Source organism: Neodiprion fabricii, chromosome 1 (genome assembly GCF_021155785.1).
Source record: "Neodiprion fabricii isolate iyNeoFabr1 chromosome 1, iyNeoFabr1.1, whole genome shotgun sequence".
Classification (NCBI taxonomy): domain Eukaryota; kingdom Metazoa; phylum Arthropoda; class Insecta; order Hymenoptera; family Diprionidae; genus Neodiprion; species Neodiprion fabricii.
The window spans coordinates 40,254,982-40,279,212 of record NC_060239.1 but is presented as its reverse complement, the minus strand read 5'-3'; the positions used below and the strand labels follow the sequence as shown (position 1 = coordinate 40,279,212).

The following is a 24,231-nucleotide window of genomic DNA, read 5'->3' as shown; positions in this document are numbered from 1 at the left end:
GGGCTGTCACACTGGAAAGCTCCCTTAAGGTATGACATTCTTAGGGAGAGGGAGAAAAAAAAAGTGGAGGGGGAGGGGAGTCTAAGCTGTTTACTCGTAAAAAAAAATAGCCGTGAAACCCTGAAAATCGGTTATTGTTTGAATGTAAGATTTTGAAGACTTTGGGGCAGAACTTACAATAAGAATTAGATACGTGAAAGGAATGAAGTTCTGTAATCAGCGTATCCAGGGCTGCTCCAATATAAATAGATCTGCCATTATCAAGTAATCCTCTCCAGTGAGGCGGGTGTATTGCATATATTAGGACCTTATTTATAACGAGACTGTTGTGACGTACGTAATCTAACCTTACTAAACATAACATTTGGGTCCATACTCAGTGATGGGATATCGGAAACTCCAGTGATGGCAATTTGACGGCTAACATTCGAGCCAACTATGCCTAATTCATATTCTTGTTCATGAATTCCGACACTTTTAGGGGAGAACTGTATTTTGAATGTTGAAACTTCATTAGGCTGCATGATCCAGCGTGCTTTAAGAGGTTCTCCTATAATTGCGACGGAAAATAGTTTCTGAATTCGCAAAAAGTAGCATTAGCAAATGTTAAATATAGAAAAGAGATTTTAGGAAGGAATAAAAGGGATTCCATGCTCCGTATCTCTTATTTCGGGTTTCTTTGCAAAGCACGGGTCGTCTTGCACGGATTGTAATTAATCAGCCTATTCCATCGAATCCCTAGGGTCTATTTACTGGTGATGTAATCGGCGATAACTGAATTTTAACAAGATTTCATACTTGTAGCGACGAGCTCTGATTCATTAAGCCTGATTTCCCTCATCGAGTCGGTGATTGGGGTCGCATCATTTACAAGCTCCCAAAAGAAGCTGGATCCCGTGGAAGTCAGCGTGTAGGCAGCTACAGAATATAGGTACACACATACTTGAGTAACGAAAATGTAGCTTCGAAATGCAATTACTATAAGATGAACATGACAATACTACAGATCAATATTACTAACTGTACTCCTCAGCTACTCATTTTACTGTCAGCCAATTCCATGTACTATGCATTTAGCACGCGTGTATAAAAAGTAAAAATGATTATCATAATATATTTACTGGTGTGGCCCGACCGGGTTCTGGAAGAAGCGCAGCTCCGATCAACCACGGAATACAGTTGTGAATCAAGACAAACTCCTGATTGATTTGTCACTGCTGTAAGTGGAAAGTTTAGCTGTTAATCGATTGAATTCGAGTATATCCTCGGCACATATTTTCAATAAAAAGTTCTTGCACTCATCGTTTTTTTCACCGTATAAACGATGTACGTATAACCGATGCTATTCGTTTTATATTATACTGCATAGGAATGTTATTGAATTTTACCTGGGACGAATTTGACGTAATTATTGGCTAAATGAGACGTGACCATTTCATATAATTTACTGTTCCACGGATCTGCTGGTGCCACATACCAGACGTCAAGTCCTTTGCACTGACTTGTTTGCTACGATAATTTAAGGTGGTTCAAGCTGATTACGAGTATTGGCGAAATCGAATCCTACCATACTATTAGTTCGTGTAAGATGTGATGACCAAGCCTCCAATTCTAAAGTATCAAATTGGAAAGTACCTGCACTATATCTTGCGCCTTGACAGTTTTTGGAGTTCTATTTTTCGTGGTAGTTTCCTTGGAAGGAAGAACAATTTCTCGGTGATTTAATGCGTTTTTAGTTAAAAGGATAGAATAATAGTAAGTGGATTTATCGTAACCGTATTTGGGTTGTACGTCTGCAATATACTCACGATATAAGTACCCTTTCGAAGATCCCAGTTATCAAGTACCGGCTGCAAGGCGGCCAAGCTCATCTGATGTGCATCCATGAGTTTGGATATTTCTTTCAATCCCTCTGCCAACATGTATTTCTTTCAGAAATTCCAGCACTTGTATTTAGCATCGATCACCATTAACAGGTCTCACGAAAAAATTCTCAAAACAATTTGGATGGATCGCAGTAAAGATGTTTCGATCTTACATAATTATACTTATGTGTATAGCATCGATTAGCGAAAAGAAGCTTCTTTATGGGATAGTTGCACATTTCTTAAATGATCAATAAAACAACAACTCACTAATCACTAGCTGCTATGGACATTTTATCCCTATTATGTATGCAGAAAAAAAGCAGCACACTGCAAATAATTCATACTTTTCACGGTCTCTCTGTTGGTTGCTTCGGCAGCTTTTACACTACCATTTATGGGCGTCGATTGGAACATCTTCGTTGGGACCAATTCGTTTGCTTGGAACGCCTCGGATTTGTTGGTTTTCAAGCTTAGAGATTTCATAGCATCTAGCTTTGGTGTCGCTTTATCGTTACGTTTTTTATTTGCGGACTTCCTTGTCGCAATGAGTGCATGTTCCGCGGATACTTTATTAATCTGTATAACAAGGAAGTGAGATGCACAGAATTTGATAAAACCATCACACGAGAAATGATGTCCCCTGACATTCTTACTTTTCGGTGCGACCTTTTTACCGTTAGCCTTTCTTTGTAAATTGATCGTATACGCAGACTGTCTGCTCTTTTACCAGGTAGCGTATGCTGGGCATAAAGTAGTTTGCTATCTTCAGAAACCTGTTCGTATTCGGTAAACGTCATTTCTTCTACTGCCATCACCTTATTTCTCAGCTCTTCTGTCACCCTTCCGTCTGAAATAAGCATTGCAATTAATAGCAATATTCTAAGTTTCATCGAACGAACACGATACAATTGTGTACAGCTGCTTGTGGCATTGTGACTTTGATTGAAACACTCTAGCATGAAAACGGCACCAGAGTTGGCTCATTTTCAAAATGAGATCGATACATTCGTGCCGATGTCTCGTGCTGAGCATAAATCAGTCCCAAAAATGGGATCATGCGTCACGCAATGCTGTTGAACATCCTGAAATCTAACGTTTAAAATGTTTCGATACAAAGCTTTCATAAGAATGTATTTCCTCGGTCATTTAGGGACTAGTATCTTCCGCAAGTTCGTTATTTAAAAAATACTCAATCCACATTGGGTCCCTGCGATTATGCCGCGTCACGATAAAATTTCAGGTCCATGATAGAATTTGCTTTAGTGTGTCGTGAAATCACACGATGGATATATGCTATTGGCTGTCATTAATTAACGTTGAATGAGAGATTCGGGATATGCTTCAAATCACTGTAATGGTGGATTATCAGCGAACCACTTTTGTGCTGCGTCAAAATACTTGCCTCAATTAATTCGCATGTCACGTGAAAAAAGGAATTACTTCAAGCTGTTTACCTTCGGCTTGAGCAAGTTTATCATTTCGGGTAAGACACATCTCCAAAGTATTGTGAAAAGTTACAAACAACAAGGGCTTGGCATTCCCAACGATACGTAGTACCATAACCAAGATCTCCACTTCACTGGTAATAAAAATATTATCCATGGTCTGTAACGCAAATCCAGGGTGAAAATCTGGCATGCCGAGTCTGAAATAAATATAGTGCATTCATTTATGTTTATAGGCTTGTCGTCGAGAGTTCGAGTTGTAGAATATTATCCACAATGCTCCTGCCTCAAACCCTTTGCAGCCCCAGGTTATATCGGAAATAAATAATAACAATTATAAGAAAGACGTGGCTACCTATAATAGATCGTACATGTATAAGGCGGAGAAGAAAGAAGTTTATGAAACGAGGCGTTTCCATCAATTCTTACTCAGCCATCCGGGTTCAAAAAATCGATCTGTTTGCGATTCTCAGAACGATTTTGTTGTACGTGATAAGAGATAGCCTTTTAACGCTATTGATCTTCCCGAAAATAGATTATACTTTATTTCGATGCGCATCAGTTTCAACTTTGTTCGATCATTTTTTCAGACACCTATAATAGGTGACGCGTAAGGAAATAAAATAGATAAACAGACGTTGTCGACGCAAAACAAAGTTTAACTGTTCCAATAAAATTAATTTTATCTTGCTGTAATTCTTACCATCAGGAATACACTTTTTCTCAAAAAAAAAAAAAAAAGTGTATTTACAGGTCCCACAGAACAAAAGTTTATTTTTACTATTCACCGCCTATGGTGATATAAGATAACTTTCGGTCGAAGATGACCTTTTCTCATTTCAATGAATCTTCACGTTTTTGTACCTCTAGTATCCGAAAAACAGGCTTTTAGAAAAATGTCCTGCAATGATCTCGAAAACGGTGACATGAAAAAATCTGATGTTTACACAATTGCACATCCAAATGGGGGTAATGAGAAAGAAATCTTAACATTAAAACATTCGGATGGTTTCACATCTGGCATAATCATATTTTCACGGACTCTTGAGTTGTGAATTATAAATTTCTAATGAGCTAGTTAACAATGACGATCTTATTCTCGAGTTTCTGAGCTTTTTACGCTAACTGCAAGATATCGCCTCATTGTTGGTCAGATTTTTCTGAAGGCCAGCTATAATCTTATTCATTGTCAGTAAAACCGATAGATTTTTTTTATCGATAAATCAATGACGGCATCGACATCTCCTTAGAAGAGATTTTTGCGATGACTCAATATTAATGTGATATTTTCTATAAGAATCTGTATTTAGATAGTTCATAAGTCAAGCCGTTTACAAGAATAAGTATTCAAAGAGTTTCCGATTTCCTTTGTGTGTTATTTAATTAGAAAATGGAAAAAACAATATCAGCACAAAGAAATATCAATATTACGAGGTTGTATTTGGCTGAAATATACTATTTGAGATGCACTACCGGAATTTTGATGGGCGCTTAAGGAAAAAAAAAAAAATTACGCACACCCTAATGTACACCGATGTGAAGTTGATTACGACCTCCCTCGTTCAAATGGGTCAGAAACGAAGCTGGCTCAGGCAGCCTCTAGCTGATCCCAGCGACGGATCCAATAGATCCGTTATGTGTCGTTGCATAAGCGTAAGTCGGACGCTAGTGTTGTCGACCTCATTTCTGACCCGCTAAAATAAGGGGATTCGTTGTCGACTTTACTCAGTTGTATAAAAAATTACGGGCAAATTACTCGATAGCTCTGTAAGCTAATAATTACCATTGACACTAACAACAAGTACCTCTGTTTTAGGGCTTCGTAAATCAAATCAGTATCGATGTCAAGGAAAACTTTTCCATCGTGAGAAATTTTGGCCCCGGTACCGATACTTTTTCCACTTGTCTGATCGTTTGCGACATCTTGATGTACGGTGCGTGGATTTTTTCCCTTCTCGCCCACCGCATGCGACATGATTCTTTGTAAAAGCATTATTGACTGAATTTTGTATTCATATTCATCCAAGAGATCCATCGATTCAAAATTTTCTGCGGAATTATTTTTGCTTCATGTACCTGCATACTTAAGGTAAATACTATCCGGTTGCGCAGAAAACCGTTTGTGAATTCTCTTTTTTTTTCATTCTGGTAATGATAGAGATCATAAAATGACTATTGCAACCTAGTAGCGAAACTTCCGATTGTATTTCGTACGTAAAGTGCCGCTGGCAATGAGATTTTGTGTATTTGGTCAACTGCCTGTGTGTATCGTTACGGACGGAGATTGACAGTTGAAAATCATTACTTTTTTGGTAATTTTAATACGAAATGGTCGCGCCCGGAATGTTTATCAAATTACTACAATAAAAAACTGCGGTGATTATCCTGGAGATGCAAAAAAAATTTTAAACAAAGGACGAGCCGAAAATTATGAACAAGAGCATTGATGTCCATTTCTCATTCCAAATCACCTTAGAACGATAAAAAATTGAATAGATCCGTCGAATTTCATTCGAAGACAGCTTGCTTCATTTTGAAAACTGTTTGTTACAAATTTGCCGAAACAGATTTCCTTTTCTCGTGATAATAAACGCAAATGTTGCTATTTATTATTGGTCGGAGTCAGTATCTGTGCAATCTTGAAAAATGAAATATTCAACGAAGCCGACGTGTTAGTAGAATATTGTGTTACACCTACAGAAAGTTAATGTGTCAAACTTGCAGTGTGAGTCACAAAGGCGAGTGGTGCAATCGCACAAGTACTAATATGAACCAAGCCAAGCACTAATCACACGAGTCAGACATCGTTCAAACCGCATATATCTCTCAATATTATCTCCCTATATTATAAAGATATCTCGCCGCTACCGCCGTGTCAGGAATCCAGCCTTTCCTCCCACCATCCATCCTTCCCTTCACTTCACTATCAACACATTCATACCTATGCAGATTCAATCCTTTATCCTACGTTTGTGCCCTTATGGCTATGACGATTCAACCCTTTACCCTACGTACACATATACCATTATACATGTGCAGATTTAACCCTTCATCTTCTGTATATACATCCATCTAGGAATCAGGGATTAAACACTAAACCATTTATACACGCGCATCCCTATACCTACAAAAATCTGACCCCTTACCACCTTCCCTCCACCTTTCCATCAAAAGTCGAGAATGGGGGCGAAGCCCCCTAGTAAGCACGTGCGCGCGCGCGCGCGTGTGTGCGTGTGACACATCACTCAGGCTAATGCCTTCCAACAACTGCGGTAAATGTAAGTTTGATTTAGAAAGCAATGATGGTGGCGCTAACAGCGCGAAAAATTAAGGTTGATTAACTTACACTCAACAACACAGTCCGCAAAATTGAGACATTCGAATGTGTTCATTCGCTAAAGAAAGTCCTAGTATTTAAAATATAGTATTTCAACTATGGGCATGCCCCAACGTCGTTTTACCGAATTGTTTGGAAACGGAACACTTCAGGCATGCTCCAAAGGCCTGTGACGATTGAACTTCCGAAGCGGGTGTCGGGAAAAAGTGCGGCAGAGTGTGAATAAGCGTTTTCACCTGATTCTACTTCCGATCTTCACAAATCGTGACATCCGAATATTGTGAAAGCGTAACGAGGTATCATAAACCAATTTGGTTGAAACTATGAAATCAACACGAACAGTTGACACAGACAACGGAAATCAAACCATACTACTGACTTACGAATGCTATATTGAAACAAACTAGCATTGTACGACTCCGCCTTACGGGAAAAAGTGATGAGCTTTTTGGCTAAGACAGGCTGGTTTTTTGTAATTCTCGAGAAAATTGCTGCAGTTTAAAAATGTATTAGTATGATAAGTACTCTACGTGCGACAATTTTGTAATAAATCTACGAAAATAGTATTGATTTTCATCTGACGAACCTCCTTAATAACTGTTTGGCAAGGCAGAATCGACTGATGGAAGTATAGTATTACCTACCTAGTACCTGGGCATGATTGGACAATCCAGAAAACCAGTTGAGTATAGGTATGTAGATATAAACTATTAGGTAAGCAATAGCATCTCACCACGTCGATGTATTTTGTTAAATTCTTCGAGAGCGTCCAAATCTCCAGAGAAGTTAACAAAGCTTTCCGCAGTATTGGTATTATCCTTCCCTGCAATTGGTACGCTATTCCCGGCTGTAGGTTTAAGGCTGACCGGTTGTCCAGCAACGATCTCATCATTGTCCGTAGCATCAGGGGTCCAGCGACTAGATCCATTGAGATCCTTTTCAGTTTGGCGAGTTGTTTTTTTAATATGATCATCTCGGTGATACGGTTCGATTTCTTCCGTACAGTCCGACGTCGCTGTAAAAGAACGCCCAGACTACGCAAAAAAAAAGGAGAGCGACATAGGGAGCAAGCATTATTGGAAAAACTCTTCCGGTCGGGGGCTTTGGCGTTCTTATTGAGCGGTCGGACTGTGCTTGATTTTTTTCCCCGTGTCTCTCGGTAACTTAAGTGACTGTTGGATGGGAAAATTTCTAAAAAAAAAGGCTTCCCTACAATGGCTCTGATGTGCAAAATAAAGAACTAGCTCTCTTTCTCTCTCTCCCACTCTCGAATTCTCTTTTGGAGCAGAGCCACCGTGGTCTAGGAGTTCAAATGCTCCATCATAGCATCTAACTATGGTGCACATATTCAATTTAATCCTATATCTCTACTAACCGACAAGATTCCCAAGCCTTGAGTAATTTTTCATAGCTTCCGTCTACGATCTCTCGTAATTTGTAACAACAGTCACTTTTCCCGTAAGCGATTATTTCCACAAGTGCATTATTTATATTGAGGAGTGAGATGCCGATGCTTTTTGCAACTTGACATGCGACTCGTTGATATTCTGAAAGGATAATAACGTACGTCTATTTATTATCCCTTCCAGGCAACTACCATGTATACGGCAATGTTAACCAGATAAAATGCATATAGCATTGCATGGATGTGTTGAAAAAACACAGTTCTATAACTGCAATTGTTGCGTACTTGAAACTAAAATCCCAAGTGAATTTATAGGTAATGGGCTGCGTGATAACAGTTCGAAAGTTATTTGAAATAGTTGCCCTCTACTCCTAGCGATACATACGCCTACCATGGGTCTCATCTTTAAGATTCTGCAATTATCGATCTTAATTTTCAGAGAAATTGCGACAATGGGCGTCATAAAAACATCGAAAAATTGTCAGTTACTGAATGGCAAATAGTTTCGGAAAGCAGCACAAGAAGCTCGTTATTCAGAAGATAAACAAACGACGAGTAAGCGAATAGGATCGCAAAAATCGACAGTGCCTTACGGTGGATTATACCTGTGTATAGGTACGTAGGTGTACAACATTTTGCAAAAATAGATATAGTGGGCGTCGATTCGAATGACATCAAATCGTCATATCAATGTTCCCGACACAGATAGGGCTCGACACTTTTTAAGGGGTCCATGAACATAGGTACAACATCGCATACAATGTATTACCATTATTTAAGACCTGCATTACTTGTAGTCATATTTCACTTCGCGGAGGCTTATCAAGCAGTTGGACACCGAAGCTTCTATTGTTTTACTGGTTCACATAATGCATATAATTATACTTTACTATAATATGTATGATACCTGTAAAAGGAGCACCGTGGAAAATGATACAAGGCCTTGACAGCGGCGTCTCGTTTGCCAACGGCGGTGTGATGTCGGCTTCTTTCGAAACTTCTACAATTGGATCTCTAATGATTTTCGGGGAAATCCCTCTTTCTTGGGACTCATCGATACAATCTGCGATATAACTTCGCGTTATTATTCATGGTAAATGCAATAATATATACGGGACGTATTCACACCGTGATACCGCCGGGTGGCAAGTGCCCGATCGCTGCAAGGCAAAACCATTGGGATTATGTGAAAAAAAAAATCGCATTAAAAATAATTACAGGCACTTGGAATCTTTTAGCCACAAATAACTGTATGTCTATCAACCCTCGCCTCACCTGTCGCAAAATGATGTGTGCCCACAAATGCATACGTATAATAATAGTGTTAAGTATATACATTTGATGTGAATAACCTTAAAATATTGGAAAAAGAGTATAAACTGCAATACAGGTTCATAAAAGAAATAATACGTATTTCAAATGAATAGTCTATCACGGCATGCATACGAATGCGCAGAATGCTTGAGCCGTATTTGTCCAACAATTTTGAGGAATTAAAAGAATTACGTGGCCATGGGTGCTCGTCGCCCTCCCAGCCAATTCGTCAATAGTTTCAACGAGTTTAAGTTTTCTCTGTCACCTCTAAGCTATGCATGAAACTGCGAACACCTCATTTGATGCGCGAAATAACCAGGTACTGTATTATAGTATATATAAACGTAATACTTTCGTGAAAAAAAAAAAAAAACAACGCAGATATTCAGAGCGCGGCCTTCTCCTTTTACAATCGAATGCATCAATCATCCCCGTCATACTGAACCCACGAGTGAAAGTTCGCGAAATCAAATTTAAATTTTTTGAGGTTTCGGCAAGCTTTCGGGAATTCTGCCCCATATAGATATTATGTCGCTAATTTGTCAATTGCGACGGTATATGCTCACAGAGAAGCGAGCTATCGCAAATTAAATTACAATCTAGTAAGGTTTCCGCTTGTTTAAGATCGTCAAGAGAAAATCCTGAAGATATTTCGAACATCTTGTCAGGAGCAAACATTTTTCGACCTTTCCCCGGATTCATTGATCCTTGCCGTCGCTGCAATAACGGCATTTCTCCTTTATCGCGCACGCGATGCAGGCTGGTGTCAAGATCGCTGTCAATTCCGTTTACCACTTCGAGGCGATCATTACCTACGACTCCTTGTTCTTCTCTTTCTTTTTCGCCTAATTTTGCGTCTGGAAAAAAACATTGCTACTCCATAAGTTTTATACGGACACATCATTATGTACGATACGCCAATCGCCGTGTCAATATGACTGTTTGTAGATAGAAGAAAACAAACAAATCGACATGCTGTTACGGCAATCGGTAAGGTTGACAATAGTTGTTTCGTTTTATTACAGGAATTTTTTCATCGATTGTCACTTGTAAAATAAATGATCCGACATCCGTTTGAACGAATTAAAAAAAAGTATCACGACGTGTCTTTGAGAGTTAAAAACATTTCATGGCAATAAATATGTAAACCAGCAATCTCCCACGCTTTTGTCTCATTATTATTGTCATCTATTGCATGTCTTTGTATACTTTAACAATACAAGGTATCGATTAACTCGGGAATTCGTCTCCACAGCTTACCAACGCAATATGTTGACTCCGATTCATGTGATCCAAACATGGTCAGCAGCTCGGTGGAAAGCGACCGATAACAATCACGGATGATGGATGATAATTGTTGACCTGCGGTAAGACGCAGTGGGAACAACATTTCATGCACGCCGTAGTAGTGCATCATTGATCGTATCATACATTCCTCTTCGATATATTCCCTATAAAAACGGTCAAGTCAAACGCTAACGGAGTATTCAACGTCTAGTCGGCATAAAAATTACTCTCATCGTCTCAGAACTGGTTCAGACTTTGTGAAATATTTTCATCGGTTGATAAGAGTGTATGTGATATTTTGTAAATTTTTACACGCAGATATTCAGACGTCAGACGTTGACAAATTACAGGGTCTTATGTTGATTTAAAAAAAAATTACAATATCAAACGGAACACTTGAGAGTAATACTATGAAGTTTTTTTGTCATCGCTCTTACGAGATCTCGCACCAGCTGTGCACATTCCAAATACAATCGTACATTTTTTTTTCTCACACAAAGGTACCGGATTTAACTTGTGACAGGAAAAATGCATTCCGGATTCACGAAACCATCAAAATGATTGCGAACCGCGAAACGACTTGACTAATCTTTCCGAAAGAACTACTTAACTCGACTTCGATGCTAATTTTCGGGGACAAGAACAACTTTTTAGCATATCCGTTTCTATGATTAAAATGTTACACGAAGTACTACTAAACTAGCCTAATACTAATTTCCACTTCTGTAGTCTCGATTAAAGGCACTAGGTGAAATATTCAAACGGCAACATCTCCAAAACAACAAAAATAGAGTCGAGTGGTTCTCCCAGTTCGCCACAGAGATATACTTACGTGTCGAAATTCTTCCAGAATGCGGTGATAGGGTACGGATAAAGGTTCTTCACCAAAAATGTCTTCTCCACAGGTTGATCGTACGGTATCGTTGATTGGAATACGAGCGACACTTCGGAGACGTGTAACTGTGGTTCGATACCCTGACCCGACATCGTCACCAGGATAGGAGAAATATTTTTGCAAATTTTTATTCTCAACTGCCCTTCGAAGTATCTCTAAATACAGTCAATACACCACATCACAATAAGCGGACCCAAACCCTTAGTATTAAATGCGTAAGATCCACGATACATGAAAAGCCCGTCACTGGCGTGACGCGTGCCGCAGCATGCGTTATAGACTCAGGGCTTAAACGGAGTTTGAAAGAATCTTATTGTAATCTCATATGATAAGGGGGAGTTTTTTTTACTTTCAAATACATTCTTAATTTTGTCATTCAGCAATTCATACCCGTATGATTTTACTTAATGTCTCGCAAAAGTTCAGCACAACATATTGCAAATTATAATTCGCTAAAGACCTGCAATAGGCATGAGTAAGTGTGTATGTGTATGTACCGCTACAGAGGTGGCCTCTGACCGGTTTAAGATACACCCACACGTGTAGTCTAGCACGCAGGTTAAATAGACGGTAGCAGACCACACCGGTGGTCCTCAAGCGGTCAGAATTGATTTCCATAGGTGTAAATTATTGTAAACCGGAGTAATGTCGATTCTAGCCTTCCCAATTTCATGGGGTCAATAATAAATTTGACAGCATCAGCGTTTAACATATACGCTAATTGAGTAACACGTCACGGCGGCTTGATGAGCCACTGCTACTGGTAATTTCCGACTCGCGAAAGTGAAGAGAGTCGGAATAAAATTTACCGAGGTGTGAATTGTATGTACCGAATTTATCTTGATCATTTTCTGTTGCTTATTCACCTTCAAGATCCTTTCTTAAATAAAACTTACAGCCTCTTTCGGCTTGAAGTATACGTTTGCCAGGTTTTCACTGCCCGGTAAAAACGTATCTGCACTGTAGTGAAGAAAAAAAGGTCCTGCCGTTCCTTCCTTCCATCGACCACTATCCTTATAACGAATTGTCGCTTGCCATTCACACGGTACCCAACCACTGCGTACCGATAAAAGAAATTATTATTGTTGAATGCCGATCTGCAGGCAATCCGGAACTCGCGAGATTTCCGAGACGGTAAAGAAATGAAACACTCAGTGAGAGTTATGTGCATTTAGATGCATTTTCAGTCCCAAAAAGTTGATATACTCAACTCCTTAGCTTACGAGTAAGTGTATACAAGATTATTTACCTGTTACGCAGTAAAACAGGGATCAGCATGCAATTCCCAACGGCAACTTGACCAAATGATAGGTAATTAGTGTGAACAGTGAGAGAAGGGTACGCAACAGTGGCCTTGATAGAAATCGGTATCGTGGATCCGTGGCTTACCTAGTCGAAAAGAAGTTTAATAAAGAAAACTGGAATAACTGTGTTATTTACGTGCAGAACTTCGAATGGGAAAGTGTCACATGCTGCGAAGCACTTCTTAGACTGGAGCTCAGAATCCTATAGTTTCGGTGGACTTTTTTGCGGTAACAACTAATGTTTGGCCTTGCCTCGGCATAGCGAAAGAAAAAAATTTCTAAAATTCGTCCAACTTGAAACAGTCTACCCTAGATACGTTTTTTCAAGTAAAAGTATATCATATCCTGTGACCAGTACGGAGAATGTTTGAATAAATTAAAACATCGTGTACCTCTAGGTAAATTGTATGTTCAATGATCGTTTCTTGCTCGGTATATTTGGATCTCGTAGGGTTAAAGGTCACGTTTAGCGGAGTGGATTCGCCAATCGGTAAGGGTTTCCCCTGGTCAAATTGTACGTAAATACCAAACTTATTCAATGGTTTCCTTATACGAATGTCCGCCAGTATCGGTCCATAGTTGAATAATAATGTAGAAAAACAAGCTGTCTGCTCTACAACGATGTAGCCCAGATCTGCGGTTTATATATATGTACATTAATACATATATTCGCGGACATAAGGCACTCGATACCAAAACGTGATGAGATCTCAAATTCCTCTTATACACTCTGTCACCGACAAGAAAATTTTTATATCTACAGTAAGCAGACAAAAGTGGTAAAATTATGAAACGAGGTTTGATACTCTTTTATACAATCATGTATCGTACCAATTACGTACTCCGGAACAAGCAGTGACAATGCGTCTCTCTTCTTGATGGCCGCGTCGTGTTTCTCTAGTAATTGCGGATTGTCACGAACGTATTCGATGAACAACAATCTTTCAATAGCCATTTCCACGTCCACCACAGTAGGAACTGTTTCGTCGCAGGTGATTATCACCCACCCATTTTCTGGAAATTCATACGTGCCAAAGATGAGGCACTTATCAGAGCTTATCAGCTGATGCCTTTCCATACCCGTAATGGCAAAACTGATTGCGATCATCGAAAACTCTCAACAGGTAGTATTACTTGGAGAACAAATTTTTGTCCCGCTTACCTGTGAGTTGTTGTCTCTCGTTATCCGATATCAATGAATATCCCTGGGAGCGATCCTCGATTGACAAACCTCCCTCGCTGGTCAATGGAGATCTAGAAGTGGACGGCGTTTTAGTGAAATTCAAGGTTATCCCGCTTATCGAACTATTTGAGCAATTGTAGCTTACGAACGGCGTGTGGATTTCACTTGGTTTAAGAACTCTACCGTGATTGAGGCAATCGCTCGATAGCAGATATTGACCGGCAGTTTATTGAAAGCCATGCCGCGTGGTATACTCAAGTAAACCTGCGGTGCCGATACGTAGCCTTCGATGCAAATGGAGACTGGAGGATAGTGGGCGATCTGACCTTGGCCGAAAGTTAGAGATCAAATGTAGGATGTCTAAGGTGCGTACGTGTCATATACCTACAATACAGGGCCATTCGTCGTTATACACCTGGCTCTTGAACAAGAGGGAGTCGCTTGTACGGGATCCAGGTAAGAACAACTACGTGAGTAAACACCGATGTATGACCCTGTATGTTAAATGGGACACGGCTACTGGGCCCGTCCTATGTGCATTAGCGCATCGCACTGATTAGATAACAATCTAAATATATCACTATATAAAACAATGTACCTCCAAATCGAATCGTTCACGAATCCGTCCGGGTATTCCTGAGTAATAGGTAATATCCAGGTAAGTCCTTGACATGGGGTTCACTGATCCGCGTCTCGGCTCCACTCTCAAACGATCTACGTTAACACCTCGCTCCGTTCCTTCAACTAATTCGCGAGATTCCACGTTCGACGAAAGAGCCGGTGTGAGGTACGTCGCGAAATTGAATCCAACTACGCCCTGATTGACAATAGTCAAACTCGCACGGCACGATTCCCAGGGTAACTTGAGTTAACAAAATAGTGACGATAATATTTACATTAAATAATAGCTCATACATTTAATATATTTTAATCAGAAAAGATTCTGCAAAGAAATACCGATTCATCATTTCCATGGCCAAACACGAGTATACGAGTAGGTCAATTGAGCACAGGCTTTGGAAGTTCGATGTTGGAATAGACATGAGAAACAGTACTCATTCCTCAGGGTTGAGTTGTTGAGTCAGAAATGTGGCAAATTATTTTTGGATGCTAGCCATAGATATCGATAATGGCAGTTGGCATACAGCTAACACCGTGAATATCACTTGAAAACTGCCGATCGAACCTCGGAAAGAGGCTTCGTACCAATTTAGCGTACGTTGATTTTAACTGAGAGAACAGTCATTTGCCCACTTCGACATATGTTCAAGGGGCGTGTTACGTTTCTTTTTTTTTTCGCATTTTGAAATTAAAGCATATTGAGAATATATTGTAAAAATTTCAGAACGAAATTAGAAACATTCATGGAGTATTGGCATGTAGAACAGAGCGCACCGTCGGTCGCGCGGCATCTGCAATCGCATAGCGATCTTCCCGAAACAAGTCTTAAAGCCTTCCCTGAGGCTTCAAAACAGGCAAGGGCCGCTCGAAGGGCAGACAAAATAGCTTAAGATGATTTCTTTTTTCAATATGCACCACGCACGGCTGATTAGTGTATGTATAATTTTTTTACGAAATATCTGTTGCTGAAACTTGAGACCTGTTTTTCTCGAGACCCAATTTTTTCCGGTCGGTTCCTGACTTTCACGAAATCCTATCCAACCGAACGGGCTAATATTTGAACATGTTATTCTATATACCAACCGTTATGGTCGCTACTAGAATGACGTAATTTTATTAATGATTTCTTATTTATTTTGTCGACTTTCTTAAAGAAAAATCACGATTTTATAAACTCTTGTTTTACCAGTCCACCATTTTTTCATATTTTATATTTACATCGTATGTATAAACGTCTAAATCTAGTGTGGATCTGAGAAACAAGCCTACAAAATCCATTTGAATTTTTCTTTCGGATCACTGCAAATGCTGTAATCATCCGCAACCCTCCTCATTTTTTTCCGATGTTAATTTCGAGCATAAAAAACATTAATAAAATGTTATAAGCTGTCCCGAAGAAAAACCGTTTTGTTTCATTGAATATACCAATAACAACGTGTACGAAAATGGAAATTTTTATACATTCTCTTGCTACAAAAAAAATTCTTCAACAACGTTTGAAACTTCGGCCGTCACGACGGAATACCCCCTCAAATGGCATGACGAGTTTTTCTAAAACACAGAAGATGACTGCAGTCGCACGCGGTAACTGATTTAAGTAATAACGATCCTTTCCCCTTGTCGTTTTGTCAAAATCTTGGTAAGTATTATTCATACAGTCACAGAAAAGGATACGATCGACTTGCGTATCATAGACTTGGATTACCATAACATTATGCGTATACTTATCTGTGGAATTTGAGAGCGTACCTGGTGATAAAAATCGATTTTTTTCGTATCAATAGAAAAGCTAATCGCATCGCACAATGCTTGCACTTCTATCACTTCCGTAGGGCCGGACAAAAGACGACAGGCTACGTTCGCGTTGAATCCAACACGTGACAATGCATTAAAGTCAAAATACACGTATTGTGATGAATACGGTAAAATAGTACCGCACCTTGGTACTACTTCGAGCATCTGAAATCAAATACGCTCGATGCAGCAACCAGGAGAAATTGATGCTATGTAGTATAATGCAGTACCGTCCGTAGCGGTGCTTTGCGACATTTCGAACGGGTAGAAAACATTTGCTTCTTGCATAATTCTTTTAACAAACCAAAGAGCATTTCAAAGAGCGAATAATTTCTTAACATACGTATAGACAGATTATTCGCGAATTTGTAACATGATCCTGGTTGTGTATGCTCATAATTATAATAGGGATCGAGCGTAGTCAAGTATGAAATGTAATGAGATAATTGAACGTAACTGTGAAATACCGAATTCATCTAGCAATTGCAAGTATTCACACGATTAATGGAGAACTAAACTTCTCATGAGTCTCACAGGAGTGGTTAGACGTGATTATTAGAATTGACAAAATCTGTCAGAATAATTGATATCAATCAAATGACAGGTACAGCAATCAAACTAACCTCCGTCATAAGCTCCCGTTCCAGTGAAATATCTGTCGTAGCTTTTTGCGCATCTTCGAGGGCTGGAATTTCCGAGTCTCTGCGAAGGTGACGTTCTATTATTCCGAATATCAAGTCTTGAATCTCACTTTCCTTGGCGGGTGCCAATCTCTCTGCATGATCTTTTTCTTTGGTGTTGTCGATATCAATCAGTTCCAATGAGCGTACCGGCGGTAAAGTAACAGCGGGTGCATATCTCCTCTCTTTATCCCCTTTGTCTCTTTGCGCCGTACCGCCAATCGTATAAACCAAGTCTGCAGCAGCGAAATAACAGTAGTAATTACAGTTAAAATTCACGGGTACAGATAATTCGAGATCTTTTCACAATATCCACGAACAGGGTTCCGCGGTGGGACACACTGATCCACATTATTATCCTGCAACTGATAAGTGCGTGCACTGAACATTTACAAGTTTACTTGATATGGGAGATATCAGGTGATATTTAGGTACTGTAACGAAATTTCAAAAAATCACCATCGACTGATCCCGATGAAGGTATCGCAAGCTTGGTGATTTCCGGGACTGATCGCTCAAATAGGTAGCTGGTCAAATTATTTTCGGGATCCTCTTTGTCTTTCGCCTCTTGCTCCGCCTCTTGTACTTCTGATGGAGAAAAATCTCGGAAACTCGATTTTCCTGCCGTTGTCTCGCTCGACTAATAACAAACAGAAATATTGTGGCGAGATCAACAATCTATACAAGCATCGTGTGTTTCGCCGCATGATGGAAGTGATGTAATAATGGCAAATATTTATTCACGGAGCTGTTCTTTGGGTTGGACCCTCTGGAAGGCCGGAACTTACTTTTCTACGACGAGACTCAAAATGAATGATAAAAAATTTGAAATAGCCCGAGTATATAGGCGTAGAGTATACATTTGTGTAATTTTTACATTATTGTACCGTGTGCAATACATTTGACTACGTTTCACTCCAATAAAGTGAATTTTATGTTGAATGAAAATGTGAGATTTTACTCGATTTCTTACTTGTAAGCATCGAGCATGATCGTAGTGACTGGATTCAATACCGATATTATCATCAGCAAGGTACTCGAAATAGTACCGAACGGGCAGATGTCCAGGATTTGCAAGGATAAGGTTCTTGTACGCTGTAGATCCGACATCGCTGTTGAGAACCGCCAAATTGTTTGGCAAGATGGATATGTTCGGATAATTCAATTCAGCGATGCACTTAATTTTATCCTACTGGCAACAGGACGTCCATATGACAGTATACTAGTAAAAACTGGGGCAAGCGATACCCCGCAATGTGTCTGGGACCGGCCTAAGGACCTACTTAGAATTTACTATAAAAACGCAACCTTTACACGGTGATTCTCGTACTGGAATGTCAAAATTCCGTTAAATTTCCTGGAGTACAAATTCAATGGATTCATAGCTTGAGTGTTGAATCTCACGCAGATGCGATTAGGGGTTTCATCCCGAAGATCTATATTCGTGTTTGCAAGACCATCGCCCTCGTCATCCGTCACTATTTCGAATGGAGGATCGATCTTTAACGATGCCCTCAGGTCCAGTTTTGATCGGTTCGTCACATATAGTTCATCTGAATTGTGAAGAGAAGGATTTATGTATATGAGCAGTCATGATGTACTGTATCAATACGAGGCAATTCTAGGCAAAGTCTTGTACGAATTCAAGGAGCGAGGTGAATAATTTTTCGGTATTACACAGGTTTAGGACAAGTGCCTTGATGTTTATAGGTGTGTACATTTCATGTAGCAAAATGACGTTTCGAGGGAAATTGAACTGCCCGTTTCGGCAACACATCAGATAATTACGCATCGCATGACAGGTTGGCATCGGTGAAATGGCCAGCTGCTAACAGGAATTTATATTAGCAGCTGAATCATCGAAATTAATTATCGCCTTAAAGTGGATATATAGATTCAAGATCCCCAAAACACGTATATTACATACACGCATTCATAAAGCTGCAAGGTAAAAGTGAGGGTGAAAGAGTAAAGATAAGAAAGCCAATGCACGACACTCGTATCAATTCAACAACGAGAACGCGAAGTACAGCGCGGAGAGCGAAGGTTATACCGTTCACGCAATCCTTACACCCCAAAGTATGCTGTTATATCCGTAAATGGTATAGAGGCAGTAGCTAACCCACCTGTTGTTTGGATCTCATTTTCCGATGCGCTCATGTCGTAGCGGAACATCAATTTGCGCTTACTGAATATGACATGCGGATCAATGAACGTTGCACGAAATAGACTTGTTGCCAAAACCTCGCTCCTCCCGTATCCCTTGATCTGGCCGTGAAGGTACCACTGTTCGGCGATTGGCTCTTTCCTACAAGTAAATAAATACATCAGTTCGAACAAATGATAACAAACGAAACTGACACATCGGATTATCCTTAAGTACAATAACCTATTATTCACAATAACCTAATGTACCTAGAAGAGTATAATAGGACTATGATACTTTTACTATTAGGAACTCACGTTTGCCAGTGTATTTTACAATGAACGATCGCATTAGTGCCAGCCGGTAATTCCAAGTCGTGCGGATCAACAGTGAACTTGTCACTTGAACAATTTATGTTACATGAGTTGTCATTACTACCTATTATATATAAATCACAAGTCATTGATAACGTTTCCGGACTCACTGTCGTTGTTCGTGCTTCCCACTTTTCTGGAGAACTTGAGATTCCTCTGTAGTACTCCACAACAACCGATGATGCCTCGTGCCCTTATTCGCTAACATTATCGGTATACTGATAGCCTGACCCCTGCAACATGATAGTATACAAAACAAGACTATATTAAATATTTTGTCTACCCAACAGTACACTATAAAAAAAAGGGTGAATTCATTCACGCAATGGTCCGGTAATGTCACATCAAGGCATTGTAAATCGATCTTCTCTGCCACCCGTACTTCCAGGAAAATCGTCTACTCGTATAGTATTTTTAGCCATGACGTTAAGCGTGATTTTCGCAAACACGCGGATAATCTCTGGTGCCAAATACTAAATTTATCAAGAGCGCGTTCTCTCTCAACTCGCCCACATGGGTAAATTTATGCTATTCATGACAAATTATTTGCAGTGCACTTATTAGTTTACTGATGCAAGCATTAACCATTTTTTTCCTAGCCTGCCATTAGTATGAACGTTAATTTTTAGTGTTGAAATTAAATCATTTAATCAAACCAAACGACGCTTTGTTGTGCTATCTCAATAACATGCGGACAAAAAAGTTTTTCACTTTCACTTTGGACCATCATGTTGAACTGCTACAACGGACTTTTCGAAACATTAAAATGTACTATTGAGGTCTGTTTAGTTATTTTTATGTCACTTTTTGCAAGCGAAGAAAAGAAATTATTCACTGTGCAAATTGAAGCGAAGAATTGAAGATATTTATTTTTCACTCCAAAGCGAACTTAGACGTCAAACTGGGGCCCTCAAATAGATACAAAAGAATTGCGACAATTTCAAAGCATATAGGGTAATGAAATGGTTACAGCGTAAGACTGGTAATTCAAAGTCTCTGGTGGCATAATATTTGTTGAGTATATTTAGAAATTCTTTTTTCAAGCCGAATGGACACCCAACCATGCATATCATTAATTTTATGTGTACGATTGCAAAAATTTAATTTTCGTGGGTGCCTCAATGTGTATTATAGCCATTCTCTACACTACTTATTCTTGCTTATAAGATACTCGCATTGTCAGCAATTTACCTAAAAAGAAGACCAATATCGAATACTGGTACGATGTTCGGATCTAATTCAATGCTGGTTCCAATGCCAACAGCATGGAGAGAACATGTAATGATTCTGCTATTCGTTATTTCGATGTCAACTCTATCCGAATACATTCCGGTGTCACGGAGATAAAGTGTTATTTCCAATACCAGTGACTTGTTTGGCTTCAATACACCGGAAGCTGGACTCACCGTCCAAGGGGAAGGTTTCTTGTGCTTTGCGAAAGATAAGGAACAAATTTTCAACATTAACACGTATTATACATATAGTATTACTGCAGACTGGTAGCTAAGGCAATGCTGTGATTACAAGATATATCTGATTGGAGAAACAGTGGTCAGAAATTTTGTGTCGTTTCGCTAAGAAAATTTTCCATTCTATTACATTTTCTTAACATTGTTGACTATTCGTTCGAAAGTCTGACTTGTTTCCAATGGTGGATATGGCCATGTAGGTATAGCCACAGAGCCGTAAAAAAAAATAATAAAAAAAACCCTCGCAGAAACGTGAAATCAGTATAAAACTGTTTGGCACGTTACTACTTTTCCTCCAGCCACTGGCAATTTGCAGCGTTGGTATTAAGCATAAAACATCATTCACTGCTGTGTGAACAAAAATCAGCTTTGCAGATACGATGTTTTTGTATGGGATTTTTCAGATATCTCCGAGACGTCTTCAAATCGAGTCAGGACGACGTAAAACGTTTCCAACACTTGGGTGTCTGAACTAGTTCGCGGAGGCATCTGAAAGACACAACCTGACTTCCGTGTTATTTCACTTTTTCCCTGTGATAGTATACGCCTGAGAGCAATGCTTGAAAATCTATACTGATATACTGATAACAATATTATAAAGAGGAAAGATTTGTATTTTTGTATTTTTGTATTTGTGTATGTTTGTAATGAATAAACTCAAAAACTACTGTGCCGATTTCAAAAATTCTTTCACCATTGGAAATCTACATTCACCCTGAGTGACATAGGCTATATTTATTGCTAGAAAAGATTAGGGATCCTTACTAAAAACGTCTTTCGTCGCATGCGCTGCGGAAACTATTGATGATAGACCAAAAGTACGTTCTACAATATTAAAGAACACATGAATATCTACAAAAAACTTCGCGATACCATATGTCCGACTGTTATCGTTATGTCGCAATAATTACTCTTTACATTTTAAAAGTTGACAGAAATACCGACCAAAATTAGACCACACCATTCACATAACTGCTGTTTAAATCCTTATCCAAATAAATCATATTGTTTTCAAGACTGTTTCAATTCTTACTTAAGATTACTTTTTGAATTGTTATTACGAATTTCATAAGTCATAGAAATAGAAAAAATAAACGCTGTCGCGTTGTGCATGTTATTCATATTTTTTTATCAATCCTTTTCCAAATAAATTATTTTGTATTGAAAATCGTTTCGACACCTGTAGCTTACTTCTTGAATTTTTCAAATCGCATACTCCATTCAAAAGATATTAGGAATTTAAAAAGTCACAGATCAGCCACGACACGGCGCGGCAGCGCCTTTTCTATGCTAGCCTGGCATTGCAGCGGTGCGGCAGAGGGGCGGGCACATCTATGAAATAGGTAGCCGCGCGGCTCATTCGCGCAACGGACGTAACCGACATTGAACATTTTTTGACTACTTTAATTGCAATTTTTTTTTGGCCAAGTTAAAAAGTTCCTCTAAGAACTAACTATAAATTGTTTATTCACGCTTTACTGTCTATTATTTCTATGATTGTAAGTATAAATAGATAATGTGGTACTGCGTTTAAAAAAATATAAAAATAAAACAACAACAAAATATAAATAAAGGGTAAAAATATAAAAAATATCTTATGTCCACCCGTGCGAAGCCGGGACAGGCCGCTAGACGTTGATAAAATTACAAAACTTGACTCCTCTGGATAATGCACCTCGACCTCGGACTTTAGATTGCATATCTGCCGGATGAACCGTTACATCGAAATCGTTTCTGATTTTGATGAAGAAATTCTCAGCAACTTCCTTACAGTAAAATTACAATGAACGAAACATAATCAAGCGAATCGAATCCAGGTACGAGCGTTGATTTGTCAAGTGTAACGGAAAATCACTTGAGAGTTGTTCTTTCTCTTGGTTTCAGATCAAAATTGCCTGTCTATAATTTTGCTTACAACAATTCAGTAAAATGTTATCAACTATTGAGAAGGGCCTGGCTAAAGGGCTGGCGCGTCATGAAAATTGATTGTCAGTTTTCATTCATGACCTGCGACATCAAGAATGATAAATCGTTGTGCCAAATGTATCTATCGAAACATTTTAAATTCAACTTACAAGCGCTGCGACGAATTGCGCGACGATCGGTGCGTCGCTGAATAAAGTGATTGTCCTTTTAACTGGTTCAAGAAGTCGGACCTCTCCCCAATTGACCAGCATCGGTTGTACGGTGACGACGGGGCCCTGCCCATTGCATATGACAGAACAACACTGTGTGTGACTTCTATCGCCGAAGGCAAGTAGACTGAAAATGCATACAGTCACGTGTGTGTAAACTTTACAAACGATAATACAGATGAGCGTATTCAACCGTAAAAGCAATCATTCCTTACACCTCATGAATAATCTTTGACGGAGAATAAGATGACCGGATCTTAGCTAACGTTGAAACCTGCATATTAAATTATACAACTCTCTACCAGGCTACAAATCAGCAGTTCAATTGCCATTCGCTTACTACCTGACCCTTGTTTCCGTGCACGAGAGCAGTGCGCGGACAGAAATTACCAGAAATTTGTTATTCTCCTGTACGTTTTAATACGGCTTTTTGTTTTTGCTACGCGAATCTACATGTAATTTCAATCGGGGTCGGAGAGTCCTCAATTACCGGTATATGAGGAACGACCGACCATACCCGGGCAGCTGTGCAGTTACGATTCCATATAAGTATTTCAAACATGAATTACCTCAATTGCAGTTTCTGTCTACCCAAGGCAGTTGTGATAATCTTCACAGATATGGATGTCCATTCATGTGGTTTCAAATGTCCCTGGTACGCTGACAAAGAGTACATTATCGTCGAGCTTGTCGTTACCTGGTGGAAAACGTTATTCTCTTCAATGGCATGAAGAAATTCTTTTTATACATAGCTGTCATACCTACGCGCAGATCGAATGTGTATTGAATCAGTGGTGTACGTTTAGTATCATAGTTTTTCGAGTGCAGTGTAGATGGGGTCACTGACGGATTTTATAGGTATGTATCTGAGAATTCGGAGAGTGAAACCGAAACCGACGAACACCCTCTAGTTTACCCACATAATATATAATTACATAGGGGAGAGCCGGGCAGAATTGGCCCTAACGGGTGAA

The 24,231-nt window shown here is 39.3% G+C and overlaps 1 protein-coding gene across 7 annotated transcripts; it reads right to left on the bottom strand.

Moving 5' to 3' along the window:
- Window positions 1-10,198: 10,198 nt before the first annotated feature.
- Window positions 10,199-23,400, bottom strand: LOC124184029 (hydrocephalus-inducing protein homolog). 7 transcript variants are annotated; one of them, XM_046573349.1, is made up of 18 exons: window positions 23,198-23,400; window positions 19,764-19,886; window positions 19,597-19,680; window positions 19,260-19,441; window positions 18,442-18,686; window positions 18,107-18,322; window positions 17,593-17,773; window positions 17,077-17,369; window positions 16,409-16,618; window positions 14,637-14,900; window positions 14,184-14,359; window positions 14,018-14,109; window positions 13,687-13,869; window positions 13,248-13,489; window positions 12,801-12,940; window positions 11,489-12,607; window positions 10,630-10,820; window positions 10,199-10,226 (listed from the first exon to the last, which is right to left on the bottom strand). In XM_046573349.1, exons 1-16 carry the CDS (start codon window positions 23,329-23,331, stop codon window positions 12,433-12,435), a joined length of 2,940 nt encoding a protein of 979 aa, XP_046429305.1. In that variant the 5' UTR covers window positions 23,332-23,400; the 3' UTR covers window positions 10,199-10,226; window positions 10,630-10,820; window positions 11,489-12,432. The 7 variants fall into 7 exon arrangements, with proteins under 7 accessions (XP_046429305.1, XP_046429316.1, XP_046429295.1 ...); XM_046573360.1 differs by lacking the exon at window positions 10,199-10,226 and having other exon boundaries at window positions 10,493-10,820; window positions 11,489-11,706; window positions 12,418-12,607; XM_046573339.1 differs by lacking the exon at window positions 10,199-10,226 and having other exon boundaries at window positions 10,493-10,820.
- Between the last annotated feature and the right edge of the window lie 831 nt (window positions 23,401-24,231).